Source organism: Rattus rattus, chromosome 3, assembly GCF_011064425.1.
Source record: "Rattus rattus isolate New Zealand chromosome 3, Rrattus_CSIRO_v1, whole genome shotgun sequence".
NCBI lineage: Eukaryota > Metazoa > Chordata > Mammalia > Rodentia > Muridae > Rattus > Rattus rattus.
The window spans coordinates 37,548,326-37,574,241 of record NC_046156.1 but is presented as its reverse complement, the minus strand read 5'-3'; the positions used below and the strand labels follow the sequence as shown (position 1 = coordinate 37,574,241).

The 25,916-nt window shown below is 44.5% G+C and overlaps 2 protein-coding genes and 1 non-coding gene across 5 annotated transcripts; 1 reads left to right on the top strand and 2 right to left on the bottom strand.

Moving 5' to 3' along the window:
* The first annotated feature begins 400 nt into the window (after positions 1–400).
* On the top strand, positions 401–11,564 carry Dnttip2 (deoxynucleotidyltransferase terminal interacting protein 2). Its single transcript, XM_032897386.1, has 7 exons — positions 401–533; positions 1,266–2,902; positions 5,385–5,523; positions 6,988–7,083; positions 8,523–8,687; positions 10,550–10,659; positions 11,307–11,564. Exons 1-7 carry the CDS (start codon positions 483–485, stop codon positions 11,398–11,400), a joined length of 2,292 nt encoding a protein of 763 aa, XP_032753277.1. The 5' UTR covers positions 401–482; the 3' UTR covers positions 11,401–11,564.
* Positions 11,565–14,220: 2,656 nt separating this feature from the next.
* Positions 14,221–19,911, bottom strand: LOC116896302. 3 transcript variants are annotated; one of them, XM_032897389.1, is made up of 3 exons: positions 19,487–19,911; positions 15,422–15,514; positions 14,227–14,649 (listed from the first exon to the last, which is right to left on the bottom strand). In XM_032897389.1, exons 1-3 carry the CDS (start codon positions 19,659–19,661, stop codon positions 14,567–14,569), a joined length of 351 nt encoding a protein of 116 aa, XP_032753280.1. In that variant the 5' UTR covers positions 19,662–19,911; the 3' UTR covers positions 14,227–14,566. The 3 variants fall into 3 exon arrangements, with proteins under 3 accessions (XP_032753281.1, XP_032753280.1, XP_032753279.1); XM_032897390.1 differs by lacking the exon at positions 15,422–15,514 and having other exon boundaries at positions 14,221–14,649; XM_032897388.1 differs by lacking the exon at positions 14,227–14,649 and having other exon boundaries at positions 15,191–15,514.
* Trnar-ucu lies at positions 19,115–19,199 on the bottom strand. Its single transcript is given in 2 exon segments — positions 19,115–19,150; positions 19,163–19,199. It is a non-coding gene; the product is annotated as a tRNA-Arg (tRNA).
* Positions 19,912–25,916: the final 6,005 nt, after the last annotated feature.

Genomic DNA, 25,916 nt, shown 5'->3' with positions numbered 1-25,916 from the left:
TCCCAATCAAATATCGAAATCTCATTTATTAAATTATTAAAATACTCATTATTAAAATACTGTTTTCTCAAAGTCTAGCCTTTAACGGCTGAGGCCCACTAAATAAAATCTCCCTTTGGCTTCCTTTAGTAAAGACTCACGTCAAAGATCTCACAACTACTGCACAGGTTGAGACGGATGGAAAGCAGAATAAATGAGACTTCCTATTTTGTGTTAAACGGCGAGGAAGACCTCTACCGCTGCGGAGCGCACATCGGAGACGCTCAAAACTAGAGGCGGATCGGGTCTAGTGCACCCCGCTGACCCGCTCTAGCCCTACGGTGGAGATGTCTGTCTAGAACTGCAGCAGAGCCGGAAAAGGAACGATTCTCCGGAGCCGCCGTTTCCGCGGGGAAACCTAATCCTGGCCCTGGTCTGACGTACTTCCGAAGCGTCGGAACAGAGGAAGCTACGCAGACTGCGGGGAATACGGAGTCGCAAACATGGTGGTCACTAGGTCTGGGTCCAGGATCCAAGAAAGTTCCCAACGGAAGGTGAGATGGGTCCCGGGTTCTCCCGGTCTCCTCGCCAGTAGGCAGAGCAGCTCGGGGGGTGCGGAGGAGAGGGAGCAGGAACCCGAGCCGTGAGCGCGTGGTACTGCATCCGGCCGGTTCAGAACTTGTTTGGGCCCGGGGGTTCTTTTAGGGCCCTTGTGAGTCCGTAGCTCGCCTTGGGCAAATGAGGCCTTTTAAGTTTACTGTTTGAGACAATACCAAGGAAGGGTAATTCCAGTCACCTCGACCGAGCCTAGTTTTGGGGATGGGAAGGAGCATCGTTTTCACGTGGAGAGACTGGCAATGGCCCAGCACTAACTCCTCCGGCATATGAAGGCGTGGTCTCTCTCAGAGCCTCTGATTGTCTTCTGGTGCTATGCTCTTTAGATTGTGTGGTAAGGGATCTAGAGCAGCCCTTTCCTGTATGTAAAAATCCAGACAAACAGGATTACTTTACACACTCCTAAACACGTGTTCAATTAGTACTTAACTCCCTCGCTCCCTGAGCCTCTGTAAATGATTTAAAAATTTCCCCCTCGTTCTTTAAGTGGAGAAAGTTCTCTTTTTAGTTCTGCTTTCTGAAGCCCAGGGTGAGGCAAGTAAAAAAATAGGTATTTTATCGTGAGTTTGGCTTTGATTAGTACCTTTTTAAGTGTTGCTCCCTAGGCCATGCCTCCTCTGCTCTTGTCCCTGCCCTATCTAAACTATATCGTGTTTGTTTTTGGTTTTCAGAGGTCTGTTCCTCGGAGAATTGGGACACATTCAGAAAGCAAAAAAGAATCGGGATCGAAAGGCAGCACTGCTGGATCGCAGTCTGCTGAGGAACAGAACTCAGCCCTCTCTGGCAGCAGGAACAGCAGAACCACAGGCCCAGCGGAGATCACTGTACTGATTTCTGATGGAGAGGCCTCTGAAACGGAGTCTCATGCTTCTGGGGTTTCTTCTGTGTTAGAGGTCCAAGAGCCCATTGTAAGAGTAACTAGGAAACGTCAGGTTGTAATTGTGCCCACCCCGAAGTCCAGTGTTAGGAAAAGGCAGAAAGTAATCCCTCAACTCCCTCAACATGAATCTGTGGATGAAGGAGCTGTTTCTGAAGCAGAGTCTCATGTTTCAGGGGTTTCTATGGTTGTACCTTCCACAGAAAGAAGAACCAGAAATAAGGCTAAATCTCAAAGAGATTCAAGCCAAGAATCATATTCGGAAACTATATCTGATGCTGAGGGGTCCTGCTCAGGCATTTCATCATTAGAGAGTGCACCGAGGAGAACAGCCAGGAATGTGCAGAAGAAATTAGAGTTCCAAGCTGAGAAACAAGATACTGAGATTACACCAGGAAATCAGAAGCCAATCGTGGGTCCATCTGTGGACTCAGAGGAATCAGAAGCTAAACAGCCCTCTCAGTTGTCATCAGCAAGACTGCAGTCTCAGATAAATATGCCGACTATTTCTGATAGTCAAACGTATAATAATGACTTTGACGATTCCATTCACAGAAATTCAGGGGAAAAACTGACAACCCAAAACCATCAAAATTTGCGTATCCAAGAGGAAAAACAAGCTGATGATGTATCTCTTACAGAAGTCATAAAGAATTGTAAGAATCTGGATGAGGAGGACCCCAAAGTAATAGAGGAAAAAGTAGTTAATGAGAAAGATTCCCAGCTGAATCTTTCCAAAGCTCAAGACCCCAGCCCTCAGCAGTCAATGTCTCCGAAGCATTCAAGCATCCCACATAAAGCCACATCCCAGGCTTCAAGTCCAGAGCAGGAGGCTGTAATGAAATCACTAGAGCACAAGTTTGCAGTTGTGAAAATAGAAAGATGGAATAAAGAGCGAGGAGGCAACGTAGAAAAGAGTGACTTGGCACAGTTCAGTGATTGTGGTAACAGCAATGATGAGCCTGCAAGTGTAGGTGTCAGTGAGGACAAGAGCAGCCAAAGGGATGTCGCTCTTGAACGTGATGCCATGCCATGCAAGTCTGAACTCAGCATGTCTCGGCATACAGATAGTCCTATTCTATTATTTCTTAGCAGTGATGAAAGCCAACAGTCTGACAGCAGTGAGAATGAAAGGGACACTTTGTGTTCTGTTGAAAACAGTGGCCAAAAGGAGGCATCAGCTGAGGACTTGGAAGATCCTGCCTGTGGTAGTGCACTGTTTGTAATTGACAGAACTCCTGGGTTGAGTGCTGATAAAAACTTTTACCTGGAAGATAAGGCTCCAAGTGAGGCTGCTATTGAGGAAGAAAAGGAAGAAGAAGATGAGGAGGAGGGAGAAGAGGAAAATAGTGAAGACTCATCAGACGGTGATGAGAAGAAGGATGAATCTAGTGATGAGGAAGACTTCCTCAGTAGCACCAAGTCTAAGCTGTAAGTACTACCTTTGAAAGGAAATTGGAGAGGTTGTGCTGAGGAGCCCGCCTATGGCTGCAGCATAACAAGCGTGCCCTTTACCACAGAGCTAGACCTCACCCCCCAAAGTAATTTTATTAACATACATTATAATAATGTCTCATGTTTTTATATGTGTATGTAATGTATTGAGGTTTTAGTGTCCCTCAGACTCATTCATTGATGCCCCTTTCCCCAGCTCTTTCTACTTTCATGGCTTCTGGGGACACAGGTGGCCCAGTGAGTTAATGTTTATGGGACTATGGATTAGGGGTTATTTACAAGCTCATGAAGCTTACTATACCATTGAAGAAAATGTCTCTCCCTCCCCCAGTCATCACTAACTGCCTATAGGTCCTCAGGGAGAGGTGGGGCATCATGAGCTCTTGGACATTCCATTACAAAATTCAGACTGTTGAGTTTCATATCATGCACCTCAGTCTCATTCATCTCCCTGTACCCAATATGAAACTCACCAAGATCACTAAAAAGTTAAAGAACAAAAATCCAAAATACTGACTGCTGCAGTCTTGTGCAGGTAATGAATAGCTGCTGTGAGTTCTGGGTGCAGCTACCATGCATACCTGGAAGGCAGTATTCCATGTCACTGCTCCCTGTCCTTCTTCCTCCTTCTTTTACATTCTCTCTGGAAGGGGTGACATAAATGTCCCATTTAGAAATGACCACTTTGAGACAGTTATTCTCAGCACTTTGACCAGTTTTGAGTCTTAGTAGTAACTGTTACCCATTGCCAAAAGATAAGGGGAGGTGGGGAGAACTGACTCATATATGAGCAGAAACTTCGGCATTTAGAAAGTATTTTTAATGGGTTCAGCATGTCTAGCAAAAATAGTAAATTCCCCACTAGGGTCTGTCACCCACCATAGGTTTGGCTTTACAGTACCAGGTATGAATTTGAGTAAATGGGCCTCAAAGCCAATTAGTGGTTGGTTATCTCAGTAATAGTACACAAATAGACAGGCATAGCTTCTCTGGCAAGTCAGTAGGTCCACAGTTGAGTAAGACCAATGATGGCTTTTCTTCCCAGGCAGCCTACATAGTACCTGCCAGCACTAAAAGTTTGCAACAGGAGAGATGTTTCCAGCTTAGCCTGTGATAACATTAAGCTGTAGAGTCTGTTCTTGGTGGGCAACCGAGAGTCATGGTAATAGCCTATGTTGTTTTATGGAGTCTCAAGGACTCCTGTGACCAAAAACGTATAAGATGAACCTGTCCCTGTCGTGGGAGCAGCCTTTATTTCATCCCTTTACAAGTTAGTTTTTGATATATTTGTCAAGTGGTTGATTTGCCATAAAAGTACAAACAGTAGTTTACTAGTATATACATCAGAATGTGGGTGAGCTCCCCCTGACATCTCCCTTGTATTTATTTATGAGAACTTTGGCAGTTATATTTTTCTCATCAGTGATAGCCAAAATGTTCTTTGGTAATCTGTTAGGAATCATCTGTGGGAACAGGGGAAATGGCTTAGAGGTAAAAAGCTTGCCCTGCAAGTAAAATAACAGATGAGCATGATGGCCCGCCTGTAATGTCAGTGCTCCAGATGTAGAAATGGCATCTCCAAGCAAGCCAACTAGGTAGATTACCTGAGTCTGTGAGCTCTGGCTTCGAGAGACCAGGCTTAAATATAGAAGGTAGGGATGATCAGGGAAGATACCCAAAGTCAAACTCTGGATGCACATATGTGCATGCACACCACACACATACATGTAAACACATACAAACTCATAAATGTACAAAAGTAAAAACAAAAGAGGAACATAATTTTTTATGTTACTTGTAGAAGAATTGAGAAATACAGAAAAATATGAAGAAAATAGTCACCTATAATCCTGTCCATTTTCTGTTGAAAGCTCTAATGTTTGAGGATTTTTCTTTAGGAGTTGTCTTGTTTAAAACTGCTGTTCCTGAATTGGGCCCTGTTTGGCATTAGCCACTAGAAATGTCGGCAGCCATCTAAGACTTGTCATAATAGGTGCCCTACGGTGGGGGCATACATCAAACCTGTCTTGGAAAGCAAACAACAAAGATGCCTTGAGGTTGTTCATTGCTGTTAGAGGCCAGCCTACGGTGTCCGGGTGTCTCTGCCCTGTGAGGTCCAGGGACTGACAGGGCCATGTGTTTAGAGATACAGCAGGTCTTTCTGAACTGTGTCCTTCAGTGTGTGAAGTTGAACTGAATTGCTTTTCTGGAAGTTCTTTGTGAAATCCGAGGGTATGTTACATGCCTTTAGAAAATCGTGGGAGTCTGTTAGGACTTCTTCTCTGGCGGTGTTGATTCATTATTTATCCTGGACACTTGTAATGAGACATGTTTATTCAGTGTTTCAGGAACTCATTATAAAGATGTGATGCTCTGTATGCATGTGTGATTTTTAACATGCAATCTTGTTTCCATTTTGTTGTAATTACTTCATCTAAGTGATCTTTTTCTCTTTTAGTCTGAAATTGACAAGTAGCAGCATAGACCCTGGACTAAACATCAAGGAGTTGGGTGGCTTGTATATTAATTTTAATGCAGACAAACTGCAGCCCCACAAGAAAACACTAAGCCAGATCAAAGAGAAAAAGAAAAACGAGGTAAGCTACATGAACTGTCCCATCTTCAGTCCCTGGAAAATGACTACTTTTCCTAAGGCAAAACATGTATTTTCTTGCCAAGGACCAGCCTTGGCTTGGAAAGGGGCTCTGAGAGAAGGGGTGCCTTAGAGTGGCAAAAACAAACGACTCAAAGTCAATGGGAAGTCAATGGGTCTAAGCTGGCAGCCTGTGTTCTGCTTTCCAGATTCCTTTCTCTTATTTCTGCTCTCTCGAGATTTCGACTCTTCTCTAGACAGCTTTCTCTTGATGTTCTGTGCTCATGACCGCTCTCCAGGAAGCTATTCTAAAAGGTCTTTGGATAGCTCAACTCTTGCAGATCATGAACCTAGCCTTTTATTTTACATATCAATCCAGTCAGATTATCATGAATCAGCATCCAATGACCCCAGCACCTTAATTCTTAGGCAACAGCAAGTGCACATTTCCTTTTAACCTTGCAAAAGAACTCTCGAGATCTACGGCCCTCGGTTAAGCACTTAAGATAAGCCAGAAATGACCATTTCTGCCACACCTGGTCCTCACCTTGCTCTGTCCCTGGCCGGTCCTAACTGGGAGTCTACCTGCCTTTGTAAGCATAAACCGCCAAACAAACAAAGCTCTTGGGGCCTGTTCCCTAACTCCCTTCCTTCCTTTCTTAGTCTTTCTGAAAGCCGGCTTACCGCAGCTGCCTTTGTCCCTTTACATTCACGAAGGCCTTGTGATTCATGCTGCATCCTTATAGTTTGCACGGTTGAGGAATTAAATACCTTATAGTTTGCACGGTTGAGGAATTAAATATTTTCCAACTCCTGTTTTTAGAGTTCTTTTCCAGTCTTTGGGGCAGTCCTGAAGGTCCTAGCATTTACAATTTTGCTGAGACATTAGCCACACCTTCGCCTCCTAGATTCTGATTGTCTTGGAGTCATTAACAGGTCATTCCTTGAAGGTGGAACATAAAATGTGCTTTGTGCAACCAAGCCTTAGGCGAATCTACATTCATGGAGGCCCACACATGCTGGCCCCGTTCTGGGATTAAAACCCTATCATTCTGTCCCTACTAAGGCCAGACTGACATGTTCTGCTCTTTTTCTGTCATTTTAGAAGTTATTCTTTATGAATAGAGTTTTATCTGTAAGAGATGCTACTTGAAATAAATTCAAGAGCAGCATTGTTTTCTTTTTCATCCACTACTTAATCCCAGGAGTCCTTTTGTATTTTTTAATTTTGTGTGTATATATGCGGGCACATTTGTACTTTTGGTGTAGGCTGGAGGGCAACATGCAGGAGCCAGGTGTCCCCACCCTGTAGGTTCCAGGGATCAAGAGCAAGACCTTGAGGTTTGACAGGGAGTGCCTTAAAATTAAAAGTCACTCAGGAACAGATTAGTGGATTTGCCTATACAAAATGTAAAAGCCCAAGTTTAAATGGGGAGAAAGAGAAAATAATTATTTTGTATTTTCGTAGCTTCTGCAGAAAGCTGTCATCACACCTGATTTTGAAAAAAACTATTGTGTCCCACCATATAGTGAGTCAAAGCATCAGCTTCAGAAACAGCGCAGGGTAAGTTGGGATTTAATATTCAGATTGCTCATATGTGCTTCGTCTTTCTATTTTCAGGTTATGTAATACTGCAACATTTAAGCTCTATCTGTGGATTGGTCCAGAGTTCTCAGATGTTAAAGGCCATAAATGTGGTTCCCTCAGCATGTTTAGCATGGCTTTTTAGGTCTTTGCAGCCAAATGCACATATAGTGATTTGTGTTCAGAAGTGAACCCTGGGGCCTTGCACATGTAAGCATGTGCCCTGTCACTGAGCCATGCCTTGAACCCTGTTAAGTACAGCTTTTGAAAATACACCTTAAACAGTGACAGCCAGCATGCAGGGTCACCGTCCACATCATTTTGGCTTTTAGATACATTGCTGTATGGCAAATGGAGGAACGGGAGCAAACCTTGTCTTAGTATTTGGACTCATAGACCGGTACAAAAGGTGCTGATACAGAGCACACTGCATGCGACAGGCACTCAATTTTGGATGAATGAAAATGTTAGGTAGAATTTTCAAAAGAATCACACTTTTGTTTGTCTTGGACATAATATAAAGTTCTGGACTTGAGAGTTAAGTAGCTTCTAAGACCCTTAAGACTTAACTGAATGAAAAATAATGCTTATATACCAGCTTCTAAATTGATTTTATACACTACCTCTTGTAGGAGCTCTTAGACAAAAAGTGGGAGCCGTGCATTTCTTTCCCTGAAAGTCATACCAGGGAGCCTTCATTTATGAAACTGATGCTCTGCCAAAATGTGTTTTGGATGTTTTGTTTTTGACTTAATTCTTTTTTTTAAGTATCCTGGGGGTTAATGCTTACTGAGAAGTTAGCGTTTGAGTTTTGTTTTCTGTAAGACAGTGTCTCACACATCCTAGGTTGGGATTGGGATTACAGGTGCACATTACCGTGTCCATTTCATGCAGTGCTAAGGATCAACCCCGGGGACTGGTGTGTGCTCGGCAAGACCTCTACATCTGAGTCACATTCCCGCCCTTATAAACTCTCCCCACAGTCCTGTGGTAGCCCATGCTGCTATCTTGAACCCACAATCATCCAACCTCAATCTGTCCCAAGTATTGAGGTCACAGGAATACACTACCAAACCCAAGTAATTCACACATTTTCTGTTTTATGATTTTGGGGGGATATTATAGCACAGTAGGCAGTGTGCCTAAGGGGAAATCAGTCTCTATACTCTTACAAAGTTGAGTGTTTATTTGGGGGGGCTGGAGAGATGGCTCGGTGGTCAAGAACACTTGCTGCTCTTAAAGAGGACCAAATTTTGGTTCCCAGCATCCACATCATGTATCTCATATCCACCTGTAACTCCAGCTCAGAAAATCCAAAACTCTCTTCGTCTCCACAGGTACCTGCACACACATGCATGAACACATACATAAAAACAAATCTTTTTTTTAAAAATGTTTTGTTAACACTTGTATTTCAGAAAGAGAGACAAAAAACAGCTGGTAATGGTTGGTTTGGCATGAAAGCTCCGGAACTGACAGACGAACTGAAAAATGACCTCAAAGCCTTAAAGATGAGAGCAAGCATGGACCCAAAGAGGTTTTACAAGAAAAATGACAGAGATGGCTTCCCTAAGTACTTCCAGGTAGGATACTTAGTAGTGGTTCTGGTCTGTGGAGAGTAGCTTAGCAATGCTGTGTTTACTGTTAACATAAGGATTACATGTGCACACCAAGCCTGTGGTCTGTGCCTGCTTAGGCTCTGTACTGTCTAGGACACAATTCAGACAGCCGCCATTTTGTAGTGGGTCCTCCATCCAAAGAGGCAACATTAAACACGGCAGCGGGGATCGAGGGTAGTTCTGTTAAATTAACAGTCTTTGTGTTCAGGCGTGTGGATGGTACTAACCTAAGAGCAAAAGTCATTCAGATGCAGAGAGAGGAAATTATTGTTTTCCTTTTCCTTTGCAAGGTAGAGAGGCATTCAAACGTTGCTTGTGGGTGTCTCCCGGTGAATGTGCAAGTTGACATTTCCACTTTTCTCAACCCTCTTCTGCTCATTTGGGTTATTAAAAGTTTCCAAGTGTCTTTTCCTCAGGTTTCATTGTAGCTGGTCTGTATTCTGTAATTTACTTAAATATTTGTTTTCAGGCTGTACTTCTGAGAAACTTAATTCTTAGTGACTTTTGGGGTAATCCATTTCATTTCCTTTGTGATGCACCAAAAGAAATGAACCATGTACACCCAAACTAGCTTGCAAACTCCTTGTTATCAAGCCTTTATAACCTTCACCACACTCAGTACTCACCTGTCTCAGAGTTTGCACTGTAAGGGTCCGAAAACCACTGAAGGAAGACCCCAGACTCAGAGCATGCAAAAACAAATATCCTTTATTCTATAGATCATCCAGGATGTGGGGGTCAACCATTCTCCAAAATGGCGACCCCAGACAAAGGCATGCAGGCCTCCTTATAGGGAACTGGGAGAACTCTCTAGAAGGATTAAGTAATCTAAAATTTCATTGGTGAATGCTAGGGGATCACAGGTTATCAGTGGTCTACATTCCTATGTCACAAACGCTTAGCCGTGTGATGAAATAGGGCTGTCCAGAGCAGACGGCCCATTCTGAGACAAGATAACCCCATTCTTGTGGTTATCCCCAGGCTGTTCTTTGGGAGAGGTTTTATGATCTTGTTCTGGATTTTATGATTGTCTGTTCCTAAAGCTGGTGCTTTATAGACTCTCTTGAAATCAGGCCTAGTCCTCAAAGTGGAGACAAATGGGGTTTATATTACCTAGTCTCTGCTGTTCTGTGACATTATTCTCCCTGTTTGCTTGGTGAACTTTGAACTATATAGAGCCAAATTAAAAATGCCATGTTTGTCATTCTTAACTCCTTTAGTAAACCAGGTCACTTTGTCTTCAGAGCCATGTATAGTGTTCTGTTCCGTGCATGTCATTTGTACTGTGATGTTTTTAGTTTCTGTCTGGCTCTGCCTTAAGACTGTGACCCTTACTGGCACAGACTAGGTTGTTTTGGTCCTTGTTTTCCCCATCACCTAAGCAGAGTGCTTGGTGCATAGTAATCATCCTATGACCGCAGTCAGCTGAATGAACAAATGTAGACCTTTTTTTAAAACAGGTTCTAAGCCGGCAGTGTTGATAAGCTCCAAAATCAAATAGGCCTGTAGAATTTCAATGTACATCATTTAATTAGAAAGCACAGTTTACATTATATTGTGCTGTTCATCACAGATTTACTGTTTAGCACCGAAGGTTATAAACTTTGGACATACTGTACACTCTAGTAGGGAAATAGCAGTAGTACCAGTGTACTGGCTAATAATAGGTTTGGTTTTGCTCTGATAAAATGGTATAATTCTAATACATGTGTAAAATAGGTTGTGCTTTCTGTTCTTCTCTACAAAAAAGCTTTAGCTCTACACTGAAATGTGGGGCGAGCTAACATCCAGGTACTGCATGATTTATTTCCTTCCATTTTTCTTAGGTTGGAACCATTGTTGATAATCCAGCCGACTTCTACCATTCGCGGATTCCCAAGAAACAGAGGAAAAAGACCATTGTGGAAGAACTGCTGGCTGATTCGGAGTTCAGGAGGTAATACATTTTATAATATGTATTTCTTTCTTTAAGTACACAGACGTTTGTAGATTCCATTTGGTGGCTATGTTTTTATGAGAATACCACAACAAAAATAATTTGGTCTTCGGCATGAGGAAGCCAGAGCCGCCTCTCTCTTTCTGCCAGACCACCTGTCATTTACCCCTTCACCTGCGCTTGCACCCTCGTGGGAACAGGGTGAGGGGCAGTTAGAGCTTTACTGTTCTTGTGAAAATCATTGCTCTTTGTTTTTTAAGGTTTTGGCTTTTGTTTTGAGACAGGGTGTCTCACTATATAGCTCTGGCTGTCCTGGAACTCAGAGATCCACTGCCTCTGCCCCTGCCTCCACTGCTCACTACACCTGGCTCTGAAACTCCAGTGCATAGCTGAGTAAAGGAAGTTCAAGGCTAGCCACAGCAAGACACAATCTCAAAACCCAAATAAAGTGAATGCAAACTGAAGACAGAGAGCACTGCTGCCCTCAGCCTCCTGACACTTGGTAGCAATGTGGTTTCTACAAGAGGATTCAGTGTAGAGCATTTGGGGATCGAGCCTCCTCCCTAAGCTGTATTAACTGCTAATACCTGATATACTCTATACATCATGCTTTAGGTTAGAGCATAAAGGTTTGTCTTTTCTTTCAGATTTAATCGAAGGAAGTATTCGGAAATCATGGCTGAAAAAGCAGCAAATGCAGAAGGAAAGAAGTTCCGAAAAAAGAAGAAATTTCGCAATTAAAATTTACATAGCATACCATAATATTTTATAGATCTTGATTTGCTGAAGATTATCATATAATTTATATAATATGTATAAATAGTGATTTCTATTTGGAAATAAAAATTACTGACAAAATCAATTATGTGCCCCTTGGAATAAAAGTAGGTGTATGTATCAGATGATATGTCTGGTTTTAGACTGTTACAAGGAAAATGAATATCAGCTATTTTAATGTTTGTCCAATTAAATCAAAACAAAATCAGTTCTGTTTAAGGAACTTTTGAGGGCTGCTGAGATGGCTCTGCAGTTAACACTGCTCTTCCAGAGCTCCTGAGTTCAGTTCCCTGCAACCACAGTGTGGCTCGTGACCATTTGTAGAGGTATCAGGCCACTCTAGCCTGTCTGTACATGCAGACAGAGCACTCCTACATTCAAATACCAAGTGCAGAAAGAACGTTTGAAATAACTTATAAAAGTGCCAGGATGCAGACATGGCTCATACACGCACGCATACATGCCTGGTTCTTCCCATGTACAAGCTACGCTGTGCGAGTAAAGTAAAAGTATTCCTGGAGCAAACTTATGTATTACGTGCAGAAACAAAGAACTATGTGAACATCAAACAAGCCTGAAACAACTGAGGCCTCCTAGGAAAGAAGAGAGGAGAGTTTTTCTTAGCAACTGGAACGGGATGAATGATTTAATTTTGTTCTAAACAAAACAGTTTAAACAGGATTTTCACTGGCTAGTAGGTCAAATGACTCCGTTTACCTCCTCCAATGGCTTAGGCAGGCCCTGGACCTGACCTGCTTTTTGGTACCCAAGGAGTGCCGGTGAGACCTATTGGTGCTTCTTGGCTGTAGCTCTTTTGTGTTATTTATTGGACCCCTTATTTCAGTAACTATTAAGTCAACATTTTACTTTCACTATTTGGAGTCACAAGCAACCTAGCATCTATGCTTCCTTTATTAAAACAGAAGTATTTGAGTAATACGCGTTGCCTCTGTGATAATGGCAGGCGGGAGGAGAGGGGGAAAGTTTCTTTACACACTTAGCAGTATACTGTTGGTAAACATTTCTTGACTAAGATTCAAGGGGCAAACTTGCTCTATGATTTTTCTGTCCTGTGAATGCTAGAGGGCCGAATAACTCTGCTTCAAAGCAATAACATTTTTGAGTATTGATTGACTCGTTACATTTCCATTAAATACTTTGTCTCCATTGACTTATTTGACCTTTTGAAAACTTTTTTTATTAGCAACTTACAGTTTGTCTTAACTACCTCAAAGGCCTAATGTGAAGTGATAAGACCATTAGGAGGTGGGCCCTAGTAAATCGAGTCTTTGGGGACAAGTCCTTGCAAGAGGGAATTAAATCCCTGGCCTCTTTACCTTTTCTTCTTTGCAGCCAAGAGGTGGCTATCTTTGGTTCTGCACATTTCTTTCCTGGTGTGGAATTCTTGCCATGTGATCACATATGACTACCTATGGAACAAAGCCAAAATAAACCTTTCCTCCCTTAAGTTTAATAACAGGGTTATGTTCCTTTATTTTCCATTTAAGTTGTAGCAAAGTAGGGAATGTTGAACAAAATAATTCCATAAAGTAAATGAAATCACCTAAAAATAACTTAAGTCACCTATTAACATTCAAAGTTTATTTTAAATCTTCCAAAAGAGCAGTAGTCAAGCCTGAGGTCCTGGCACCCTGAGGTGCTAGAGGCAGGAGGATCAGACACTGGAAGTTAGCTACAATTACGTAAGGAGTTTGTTTAGTATGCAATGCTGTCCCAAGTAAAAAACAAAAACAAAAAAAGTCCATACCATAAGGAATAGTGTCTTACTTTAATTGTAAGAAGGTGTTGAGGAATCCTCAGAGAAGTCTGCTCCAGCATGGGTTCTAGCCATAGAAACTTCATTAGTCATCTGGTGACAACCCTGGGTGTGTGGGGCCCTAGTACAGCCCTGAGCCTTTCTCAGAGTCCACTTTTAAGCATAAAAACCACTCACCTCGGTGAGAACAGCCAGATGCGAACTACAGAAGTCAAAAAGCAAGATTAGTATGTTTAGGAATGCCCTAAAACTAGACGTGAGTGGATCTGGTCTTTATTCTCTTTTTGTCTGGTCTCGCTGCCTATGTGTAAGATTTTAAGGCCTGAATGGTACTTCTGTTACAGTGCCAGCTGGGTCAAGTCTGGGGTCCTGTTACAAAGGTAGGAACTTCTGGTTTTGTTTGTTACACTTGTTTGTGGGTGTGTGTGGGCATGTGCTCAGAGAACAACTGTGAGAGTTGGTTCTCTTTCACCGTGTGGGTCTCAGGAATCAAACACAGTCCGTCAACCTTGGCCACAGGCTTCTTTACCTATTGACCCATCTCACCAGCCTGAGACTTCTGCTGTTGGTCCCTGTCATCCTGGCCTACAAGTATTTGCATATGTCAACTTAAGATGGGGTTCTGTTCTAAGTTAAAAGCAGTGGAAACTGTGACGCATTTGATCTAATGTACCAAGGCCTTACCAAGCTTCCCTGAAGTGTTCAGAACATGTATGTGAATCTGCAGTTGTACACACTGCTAACATCCCCAGCCTAAACAGGAATCATCACTAGCCCAGGACAACAACTCAAGGAGCAGTTTCTGCTCAACCCAAGTTGCTTCCTCTCCATTGTAATCAGTTTAAGTCATACCTGTAAGGAACCATCTGTATTTGAATAATGGTTGAATTTGTCATGGTTTGTTTAGTGATGTCCTCAAAACTTGATTCACTCAATTATTAGACTTAATGACTAACAAATTTGGACTGACTGCTACAGCAAAAGTGTGGAGAAGTAGATCAATTAAGGTAGTCCAAAGCCTGAGTCTCTCCTTAGAGTTAAGTCTTTCCTTCTCTTCACACCTTCAACTTTTCTTTGCCATGTTCTTCCATTCTGAGAACATTCATCATGTTCTGTCATGTCTAAGTACCAACAGTACATCTCCAGGGTGTCCCAGAGACCGAAAACTCAACCCATGCATTATCTGAACTCATTATCACACGCTCCAGTATTTTTAATTTTTTTGCTTCATTGTGTCAGCAGTCACCCTAGCCTAGAAACAGCATGTCTCTGGCAGGCTAGGTAGCTGCTTCTGCTCTCCTGCAGCACTTAAGTTTTGGGAAACAGCTCAAGTGTGAATCTTCAGCCATCTCTTCAACCACCAAGCTCATTCCACCTCTCAACATTTTCTTTCTTTTGGGTCTTCAATAGCTCCAGTCCATGGTCTACACTGCAGCCTAGGAATGACACAAAACACATCACATGGTTTCCCAGCTAACGACGATTCCCATGGCCTTTAAAGTAAATCCACACTCAGCAATGATGTATGAAACATTTGGAATACGGCCCTGGGTGGACTCTTAAAGTGTGTGTGTGTGTGGGGGGGGGGCTTTGTTCATTTGTTGTTTTGGACAGGGTCTCGCTATGCATCTATTGCTGTCCTGGAACTCACTAGACAGACTAGGCTGGCCTCAAGCTCACAGAACCACCAGACTCTGCCACCCAAGGGCTTCTATCAAGGTTCTCTACCACACCCAGCTGCTCCAGTTGTAAATAAGAGAGGTTCAGCAGGTGCTTATCAGCTGGGCTCCTGTGGCTTAGTAATTTAGCAGGAGGGCTTCCAGAGAACCCATTCATCACTGAAGCCTGAATACAGAAGCCAACAAATGCAGAGTGGGGATGAAGCTCAGTTGGTAGCTTGCCCAGCACTCACAAAGCCCTGGATTTCATCACTAACACCACATGAACTGGTTGTACATGCTTGTAACCTGAGCGCTCACAGAGGTAAGAGGATCAAAAACGTAAGTTTGTCCTGCACAGTTTGAGCTCAAGCTGGGCTACATGTCTAGGTAAGTGCAGAGCTTTGGGGAGAGATCATATCATGAGGTCTCTGAGCTATCTCTGGACGAATCCTTTGATGGACTATTAGATTGTGGAAATGTAGGGCCTTGCTGTGAGCAGGCATTTGGGAATAGGCTTTTGGGAAATCTATTATCTTGCTTCTATAACCTCTGCCCGTTTTCTGTCTGCTGGTGTCACCTGCTTTGTTCCATGCCTGTTTCCCGGTCATGGTGTTCTGCCTCCAAGTCAAGTAACTGTAGACTAAACAGATTAGACAGCAGGATTCATGGCTTGGGAGCAACAGGAATGAGACCAAGTCACAATATTTGCCTTTTTGCATTTCTGCGTAGTGTACAGGCTCTGAGCTACATCCTCAGGCCTCTTTAGACTTTTGAAATGGGGTGTTTTTACAGGCAGACCTTGAACCTGTGATGCCCTTGCCTCAGCCTCCAGAGTCTAAATCTGGGCCTTCAAGCCAGGCTCCAAGCATACGGCATGAACATCAACAGGCAAGGCAGAGCTTATATTTATTTGTTCTTCATCATAAAAGAGAGATAACACTGACCAGAGAGATGACTGTGGGGCTAGCTTTACAAAATCAAACAGAAGACTTTTGACTTTTCTGGGATGGACTGAAATATGGTCCCATGGACTATTGTCCATTAGTCCCAAATGTTTCCAAAAGATATGCTTCTTATGAAACACACACACACACACACACACACACACACACACACACACACACACACTCACTATCCTTTTATTTGGTGGGCTAATTTGGTGGTCAGCTTTGCTCAGGAAGTGCTGAGTTACTCATCAAACATTCTGGCCTCATAGTATACTGTAGATGCCTTAGCTGCCTAGAAACACAAGAGGTAGAAGAAACACCAGTTCCAACAGGCAACAGGCCAAGTTATACTAGTCTTGGACAAAACATTTTGTTTGTTTGTTTGTTTTTTTTTTTGGTTTATTATATATATGAGTATACTGTAGCTGTCTTCAGACACACCAGTAGAGGGCATCAGATATCATTACAGATGGTTGTGAGCCACCATGTGGTTGCTGGGATTTGAACTCAGGACCTCTGCAAGAGCAGTCAGTGCTCTTTACCACTGAGCCAGTCCCAAAACATTCTTTTCTTAAATGATAAACATTTATCTACATGTAGAGGTAACCCAGGAGTTAAGACAGCAGAAGGGGCAGACACTATAGGAAGACAGATGCCAAGCCTTCTTATTTTATTTTACTGTATTTATCCATCGGGTATTGTAGAACCCAGAGGAGACTCTGTCTTAGCAAAAGTTCACTCAAGTTTCTGCAAAGTAACCCAGGCAGCTGCTACCAGAACCTACATGTCAGAGGTGTTATGTCTCATAAGCGAGCAGGAAGCTGATACATACTGCCTGGCTGTGTGTGTCCCAAAGTTAGTGAACCAAGAGTAAATGTGGTGATGGTGCTGACCAGTTGACATCAGGCTAAGGTGATCTGCAGGCCGACATATGCAATAAGTCTTGGGGAACTCGATTTTCCCTTAGTAACAGTTTCTCCTTGGATCCCTGTTGTGTGACTTCCTCAATCTCTGCTAGTTCTCAGTTGGTGAGGTCATAAAGAACACCTATGTCTGCAAACATCCTGTCCTTTTGCCTACTCCACTGTTTTCAGAAGACGCTGTTGAGAGCAGGCCTGGAATGAACACAAAGGGTTCAGAATTTACCTCTCATTTCTTTGGACAACAAGTTGATAGTTCCTCTTCCAAAACCTCCGAAACCATGAGTCAAAATGAACTTAAATTTGTTTATCTTGCTTTGGCAGACTAGAGACTAGACTCACTTTAGTCTCCCCAGCAATGGGTCAGAACGCTTGTGTCCTACAGTCCATGTTGTCAAACAAGTGGAACTTGTTTATAATTTATAAATCACAGCATGTGTAGCCTTGACCAAGCTACTTTATTATTATAATATTAATGTATAATTCATGATTATGCAGGGGAAACATTTTTTTAAAAAATCCCGACCCCACTAAACTGTAGCACATAAAAACTTCAGACCAATGCAGCAAACTAGAAAATCCAGGAACACAAGTGTGCACAGGACTTTAGAATGGACTTTGACAATGAAGGTGACATTTCAAGTTAGTACAGAAGACACAGAGGTTCAACACCAGAACTCTGGGGCAGAACTCTCATTACAGAAGATATTTCAGGAATGTTCTAGAAGCGCAGTCTGTTAGCTCAAGATACTTATAGAAGATATTTCAGATGGGGCAAAGGTGTAAAGACAAAACCATTAAAAGGAAATTAACACTCTGGGGGTCTTCAAACTTAGAAACTAGCAAACACTGATAAATTACAATATATCAATGTCTGTGAGATGAAAAAATTTCATATATAAACACACAAGTAACCTGGAAAATAAATAGCAATTTTTAAAAACATAAGGCTGTTTTCTTTCCTAGGTAAAGAACTATGAACTAATACAAACATCTTAATAAAGCCATCCTAAGTGGGTGTGAGTGACATTACAAAAATGAGCTCAATCAAAGGGCAGATAAATTGCAGGCCAGAAAATACAATGATCTGTGCATGGAAAAGTGGGTGAAAACTTCGATTACAGTTTTTACGAGTCTGCGGACGAGAGCCGTGGGCAAACAGGCATTGCTGGGGAGATAAAGTGAGCAGAGCCTATCCTCTGAAGGGAGGCTGCCAAGCCTTACAAGGTAGGCACAGATTAGGAGCGCTGGAACAAGCCTGAGCCGGCAGTGCAGCCTCCTAGGAATCTATTGTAAAGATACACTTGTGCACAAACAACGGGGTGTTCCCTCAGCACGGCAATGGGGAGAACAAGGCGTGTGTCTGAATGTCTCAGTATTAGTGGCTATTATATCAACAGGATACGATGGCATAGTGCAGCTCTACCTGTACTCACTGAAACAGGAGTAAAACACTGCAAACCTGTGTTTTATAATACTACATATGATCAGGAATGCTAACCGGTGTGCAGAAAGTACTAACTTCTGCTTTGTTAAAGAACAAAAGTGAAAACATTTTAAAGTCGCCATTATTCACTGCTGGCTTGTAGGGTGGATTTCAAGTCTCAGATGTGGGAATACCAAGGATGTCTACTCTTTTCAGGACTTTACCAACATTTTTTGTTTGTTTGTTTGTTAACGGTTTACATTTATTAGGGGTTTTATCGGTACAGTGATTTTTTTTTTTAAACTCCATTCATTCCTACACATATTGACATTTGGTGAAGTGGAACGCTATCCCTGTGTCAGAAGGCGACAAGACTGCAACTTTTGCCTCTAGCTGGCAGGCAGGGCGTGCCTACAACAACCTTTGCACTAAAATCATAAAAGAAAACGATTCTTTTTTTCTGGCGACCTCAGAAAAGCAGATTTCTGGGCTCCATTTCAGATCCACCGAAATGGCATCCTTAAATGACCATCGAGATTTTTTTTTTTTTTAAAGGATCCACTTGAGATTCCGGAGGTGGGGTGGGGTGAGGTGGTGTATTTCTAATGTCTTCGGACTAGCCTACGCATCTTGTCTTCTCGATCCTGCTGGTGACCACTCAAGCTCCGGATGTGAGATGTCACTCTAGACCCAGGCCTGTCCCACGCTCTCCTTTAGGCCTACATCCAGCTCCTGGATTCTCTACTGCCTCCCTCTTCTCCGCACTGGGACCGGCCCGGGTAGGTTAATGCGGTATGAAGGCCCCCCCAGAGCTGCAGCTAAGGGTTGAGGGGCGCAGCGGGAGTGGTCTGTGGCTGTGCGGGGAGTTAAGCTGTTTTAGATTACAAAGGAAAGGAATAAAAGATAGAAGTCAAAGAAAATTTCCCGATGACAAAACTAAAACGTCGCGACTCCGCCGGGACTCGAACCCGGAACCTTTGAATGCCTTCAGCCTCTAGAAGTCCAATGCGCTATCCATTGCGCCACGGAGCCACCTGTTGGAGTTTCCGCGCATCTGCCGTATTAAGCCAGAGGCAACGGCCCCGCGCCGGGACCGACTCAATCTCGGTTGCCTCCGTCGCCGGAGCCCAGCCGCCGCGCCTAAGATACCTCCAATTGTAACGGCGAGGCCGGCGGGCACCCAACCGCCCGGGAATCGCCGCTGCTGAAGGGCGGCGGCTGCGGGCCGCGGGTCCGGAGAGCTCGGAGGGAGCCCGTCGTCCTCCGCGGACCGCGCCTGTCCCTCCCAGGCTCCCTGCCTGCCCCGCAACCCCGCCTACCGGCTGTGTCCGGCGGCCGCTCCCGTCCGGCCCGGGCCACCGAGGCTGCAGGCCCAGACCGGCCGTTGCGTCGTCGCTCCGGGCCGGTGACGCCGGGCACTTCCGTCGCACCTGCGAGCGAGCGGCGAGGGCGAGCGGCCGCGCCCGGGGCTGCGAGGCGAAGGCGGCGAGCCATCTTGGGCCCCGGCCTCTTCCCTCAGGCCGGGACCTGCGGCTGCGAGTGCGGGCCGACGACGTCTGTGTGCGTGCTTGTGCGTGTTTATCTGCGCGGGGCTTCGGGGAAACGGGGTTTGGGTTGCATTTCGCTCCCCACAGACCCAGAGCCGAATTTCTGAGGTATCCGGGCTCTGGTGGCCTGAGGGGGGCGACGCGCCCCGCACCGAGGCATCCTCCCGGGAGCTTATCCGCTACGCCGCCGAGGAGCGGCCGCCGCGCAGCCGCCGATGCCCGCGCGCTCCCCACGCGCGTCCGAGTGGGCGGCCTCCGGAGGCGGACGGCGCGCGTGGAGAGCAAGCGTGTGCGAGCGCCTGGGCTGCAGGGCGCGCGGCCGAGCGCGATGGCGGGGTACCTTCCCGGTGCCAGTGGGACCCCCGCACCTCTTTGCTTAGAAGGGCGGAGTCACCGTGAATCCGAGCGGCGGCGTGGGAAGGAGTGGGTCCTCAGTTTCCTCACCCCCGCCCCCAATCTCCATCAGAGCGACCCCGAAGCCGAGCTAAGGGAACTAGCTAAATAAAAACCCGGTTGCTATGCAACGGCCGCTGCCAGACAAAAGCCCAGGATCGGGCTCCAATCAGCGTGCCGCTCTCCCGGCCCCTCCTGCAAAGGACTCGCGTGGTGCGACCTGACGCTGACACCTCTGCACCAAACCAGCATCAGTCTGTACCCACGGGGTGGTCCCTGCCAGCCAGAATCCGGCATCAAAGGATAGGGCCCTTGCCTAGCACGATGCGCTGAAGGGGAAGAGGGAATTCTCAGTGGGGGAGGGCATTTTTATTTTATGGGATAAGTATCAGCGTCCTCATTATAGAAAGGAAAACCTCAAAAGCTACAATATGTTATATCACACACATAGGAGTACTCGGCTAGGGAGGCAAACTGTAGAGTCAGACTTTATTCTACCTTGCAGGCTAAATACTTGATCTTTCACGGCTTTATTGATATTGACAGAACACGTGTGGACTATTGCCAACAAAAGCAGTAGCCAGAGGGTCAGCATGTTATGTTGGTTCCCTGAACTCGGATTCTCTGAGGAAGAAGGCATATGGGCCCCAGATGCATGCTTGCACACAAAAATGGTTTTCATTATAGGAGAGGATTGCTGAGCTCAGAAACGACTATGTTTTATGGTGAGCGGTAAGCAAGCCTGCTCTTTGTTCTTCAGGGAGACATTACCTCACCTCTCAAAATTGCTCCTTGCAAACACAACTCCGAAAGGGGGTCCAAAGAAAGTGATCAGTCTTGCATTCTTGGCGCACCCAAGAAGAGCATGAAGCGACACTGATGGTGGATTGCCTCTACACACAGTGACAGAGTTCTGTCTGCTGCCAGGCCTAGTTCATCCATCCCCCCTCCCCCCCAAAAAAAACCTGCTTTCCATAACAAGGATCTTAAACATCATTACTCTTCTTCAAATGGGCGCTGGTGACATCTTAAGTGCTCTGGTGGTTCTTGTGTTCACAGCTCATGTAGGGAAAGAGATGGTCAATGCTCTGTGTGAAAACCATATACAGAAATTTTGCCTGGAGGCACTGCTGCAAAATCTCAAATTCTGAGATGTCAGTGACTGACCTGCTTAGCGATTGTGACTCACACTCAAAAGTTCTGAGGAAGGAACAGAGAAAAGCATATGCTAAGGAGAGATGTGTAGGTAATCATTTCAACATAACAAATTAAAGAATTGTGGATAGTCGATTCCTTCCACTGGTTGAGACTTAAACATTCTTATCTATGAACATCAATACGGAGACAACATTAGCAGAGTCTGTGGGGAAACTAGGCTTGTGTGAAGCATTTGAGACAGTTAAGGTCGTAGGGCAGGATGTAGGTCAGCTGTGCTGGGCTTCTCTGCCGACAAGCAGTCTATAGAGTCTCTTTTAGAGGGGCAGGTGTGTTATCCTGAGAAAGAATGGGGTGTGTACTGGTTTGCTCTATGAGGAGAGTAATTTAATGGGGCTTTGTTCTCCTTTATAAACTAAGAGCTGACTGGGAATATAATAAACAGCAATTATACATCTGAACCAAGAACTCCTGCAAGGACAAAAAGCAACCTCTTCCTGTCAGCAGAGGGAGCCAGAGGATGGGCTACAATCACCTTCCACAGAGCCCAACTCTGCCCTTCTCTAGGGTTTCCCCCCAGACAACTGTAACTCAACAACAATACCTTGTTTGGGCGTTCAAACCCAGTACCTAGCTTTAGGGGTCTGCAGTACTATTTTCATGTTTGTCCGACAGAATTATTTTCAAGCTGCTACATTGTTCTGGGTGCACTTGCAAGCATTTCTGCATTCTCCTGAATCTCTAAAGATCTGCATTGCTAGCGATTGATATTAGCTTTGCTTCACCCTAGAGGGTAATGTGGGTGAGTATTCTGGTATAACACAGGCCTAGCATGAGAGGTAAAGTATAAAGTTGTCATCAAGGACACTGCACATTCCCTGAGAGATATGAAGCCTATGGATAGGAAGCAGTATAAATATAATATAAATATAAATTTTATATGTAAGGTAACACATGAAAAGTAGTAAGTTGCAATTGGGAATCTCTACCAACAAAGTACCTTTTAGCCTGAGCTCCCAAATAATAAGCACAGGCTACTGTATTGATTGTAAGATGTACCCCAAACTTGCAAACGATAGATTCTTAGAAAACAGTGTCTAGGAAAAAAATAAACACCAAAAACCAAAACAAAGAGAGGAAGAAGAAACAAAATATCTGGTAGGATTTTGAGATCATGGACTGATGTTCAAGCCTTGGCTCCGCCTCTTGGGTTCAAGACTTGATTCCTAACTTCTCTGAGGGTCTTTTCCCAGTCTGAGAAACCATAACAGTGCTGTGAGGACTAGTGCCTGCAAGAATTTACCTCAGTCCAGGCACAGTGTAAATGTGACAACTGGCTTTTGACATTGTTACTAGCGGTCATCCCTCAATAAAGAAAGCAAGACCTCTCAGGTCCTGGAGAAACAAAGTTCAGATACAGCATCTGTTAAATTTGTTGCAACTCCCTGTCTCCCCGCCCTACCCCTACACAGCCTGTACCGGTGCCTGTTACCACTTATCTCCTCTGCCTGAAAACATCGGAATTTAAATTCAAGGTTTTCCCAAAGATTTTTCTCTTAGGAAGTTTGAACTGCTAATTGTTTTCATTTGTTCAACTACATGATTTCCACAAACAAGGGTATACCCCACCCCCTCCCACCAAAAAAGTGTCTTGGCAGATAAAATCTGGAGCAACTTTTAGGAGCTGGAACTTCTTTTCCTAAAATATGTGTTGAGTTTCAGCCAGGCAAATAACCAAATTATACTAAGCATCAAGATGTGGATAAAGGAAAGAAAATAACAATTTCAAAGATGAAGAAATGTAGACATTGGGATAGAGAGAAATCTCAGCTCGTAAAGGAACCTGTTGACCTGTTGCCAAGCCTGAGGATCCAAATTCAATTCCCAAGACCCACATGCTGGAAGGAGAAAACCGACATCTGAAAGTTATCGTCTGATTTCCCAACACACACACACACACACACACACACACACACACACACACACACACACACACATTTTAAAGAAAATCAGACATCAAAGGGGGGGGCAGAAAAATGATAGTGAATGGATTCTAGTGGAAGCTGAATAGTGTGCTCAGAGGACCATTGAGGCAGTATACTCCATTTTTGCTGCCAAGAGGTTGGACAGAGGCCCTAACTGACCTAGATTTTCCAGACTAGACAAGCATCATCCCCAAATAGGTCAAAGAGCACATGTGTCCTACTGGTCCCTGGGAAAGATTTCAGTTAGCAGTAATGGTTTCAGGAATACAGTTCACTGGTGACACACTGCCACTGGACCACTGATGAGGGAGACAAGTATTCTCCTTGCTCTCCTGGAGGAGCCTTGGAAACTAGCCATGTCAGACAAAAGCACAGAGAATCACAGGTAATGGCTTCTGGGTTAGGTGCTAAAACTCGTTATTTTACTAGGGCTTCTCTTCCTAGCTCTAAATCCCTATTAAGCAGATCTCAAGATTCCACTCCCAAATCTCAGAATTAATCTGGTCATCCTCCCTGCTGTCCCTCCATGGCCTTAGAGTAACGGTGGCCTCTGTGTTGTACTGGAGGGAGGTTGCAGGCTGAGGAAGGAGAAGTCATATCACTAACGATGGTGGTTGAACCTTTCAGTGCATCGCTGATACAGACGAGGCAGAGCAGCCTTAGGATGAGTCAGACAAGACTGAGGATAGAGCTTCAACTAGGTTATGACCATACCCAGAAGTGTCTGTTCTTTCTGGGCTTCAGCTGTTTCTCCATGCCACAATTCTATCATAGACCCCCACAGATGAGCCCCGCAAGTCCTTGTCTCAGTTTCTGTCAACACATTGCTTTCTTTCTCTTTTTCTTTCATTCATTCATTCATTCATTCATTCATTCATTCATTCATTCATTCATTCATTTATTGAGATAGGGCTTCTCTGTGTAGCCCTGGCTGTTCTGGAACTCACTATGTAGACCACACTGACCTTGAACCCAGAGATTCACCTACCTCTGCCTCCCAAGTGCAGGGATTAAAGGCCTGCACCACATCACTGCCACCACCTGGCTAGGTTTCGTAATCTAACTAGAAATAACATCCATTTTAAAATTCCTTCAATGGCTACTGCTTTGTAAGAGCCGCTTCTCAGTTTGTTTTTGAAATAGTTCCCAGTGCTGGCTTAACCTGGCCACGTAGCCAAAGATGATCTTGAACTTTTGATCCTCCACCTTCCAAGTGCTAATATTACAGGCCTGCACTTGCACCACCAAGCCCGTTTGTACGCAGTGATGAGGATGAATCCATTGCTGTGTGCTTGCTAGGCAAGCATTCTACCAACTAAGCTACATCCTCACCACCATCCCCCTTTGCCATAGTGTTAAAATGCCATTGTCTCCGCCAAGTTCTAGCAAGTTATGGAAGATCTGGATTTTTGCAGGCAGTGATAGTTTTCAAAACCTCATCCATTCCCCGCCCTGTGATCACATAATCTTATCATTAAGTTTAAGACCAACTATTGTTGAGGTAGCCCGGCTGGTCTCTGAAGAGAGCAGGGAAAGAAGAGGAGATTGTCTCAGGCATGCCTGGCTGAGGGCGGGGATCAGGAGGCATAATGATGGGGTGGGTGAGTTTGGAGGCAGCCATAGGACTTTGGGAAATTCATTTTTTTTCACATCTCTAAGAGAGAGAAACTCTACTCTTCCGTCCTCTCTTCCACTGGGGATCACACTGAGTTCGTGAGGTTTGCCCAGCAGGCGCCTTCGTCCGCTGATATCTTGCCTGTCCCTGATTGTTTTTGAGACAGGATTTCTTCGTAGCAAAGGTTGGCCTAGATTTCACCACGTAGCCCAAGCCCGTTTGAACTTTTTATGCTTCCATCTCAGCTTCCGTTTGAACCTTTTATGCTTCCGTCTCAGCTTCTCAAATAATGGGATTACAGGTTTCTGTCACCCCGTTGGGTTCAGAAAATCATTTCTATTTCTCAGTGTTGTCCGGAGGAAGAGGTGGGACACTGATACACTGACATGCCCGCAAAACCTGCCAATAGTGCTTTGTTGTTGATTCACAGGTTATTCCAGAGTTAGCAGCTTAAAACAATAAAAAAATCTGGGGCTGGGGGTTCAGCTCAGTGGTAGTGCTTGTCTAGCAATCGCAAGGTCCTGGGTTCGGCCTTCAGCTGTGGAAAAGAACAAAACCAAAAACAACGCAAAAACAATAAAAATCTATCATCTCTGTTGCTTGTGGTCAAGGAGTAGCTTAGCTGAGGGGTTCTGACTCAGCTACCTCTCCAAGTTGTCTGGGACAGCTATTATCTGAAGATTCGCTGGAGCTGGGAATCTGCCTCCAAGATGACTGAAAGGGGGTATCAGTTCCTTGCTTCGTAGACCTCTGCCAGCTAAGGGGTGACACGGCTCTCGGGGTGGCACAACTCCCTTGGCGACTTGGAGTGTTGGTTTCATTCTGCTCATCTGACCCCCTTCTTCTATTTACATCCCAGGTACCTGTTTGGGCTGGGTGTTTTGTGCGCTGCCCATCTTTCTGGAGCTGACACCGGCCATGACTTCCCTGGAGTCTATCATCTCTTTGTTCCCCACTCTCCTGGCTCACTGCCTGTCACTGGGGACATTGCCTGGCCATACTTCTTTTCTCCTGTCTCTTTCCCTGTGGAGGTTTAGGGCACGTACATGTCCAC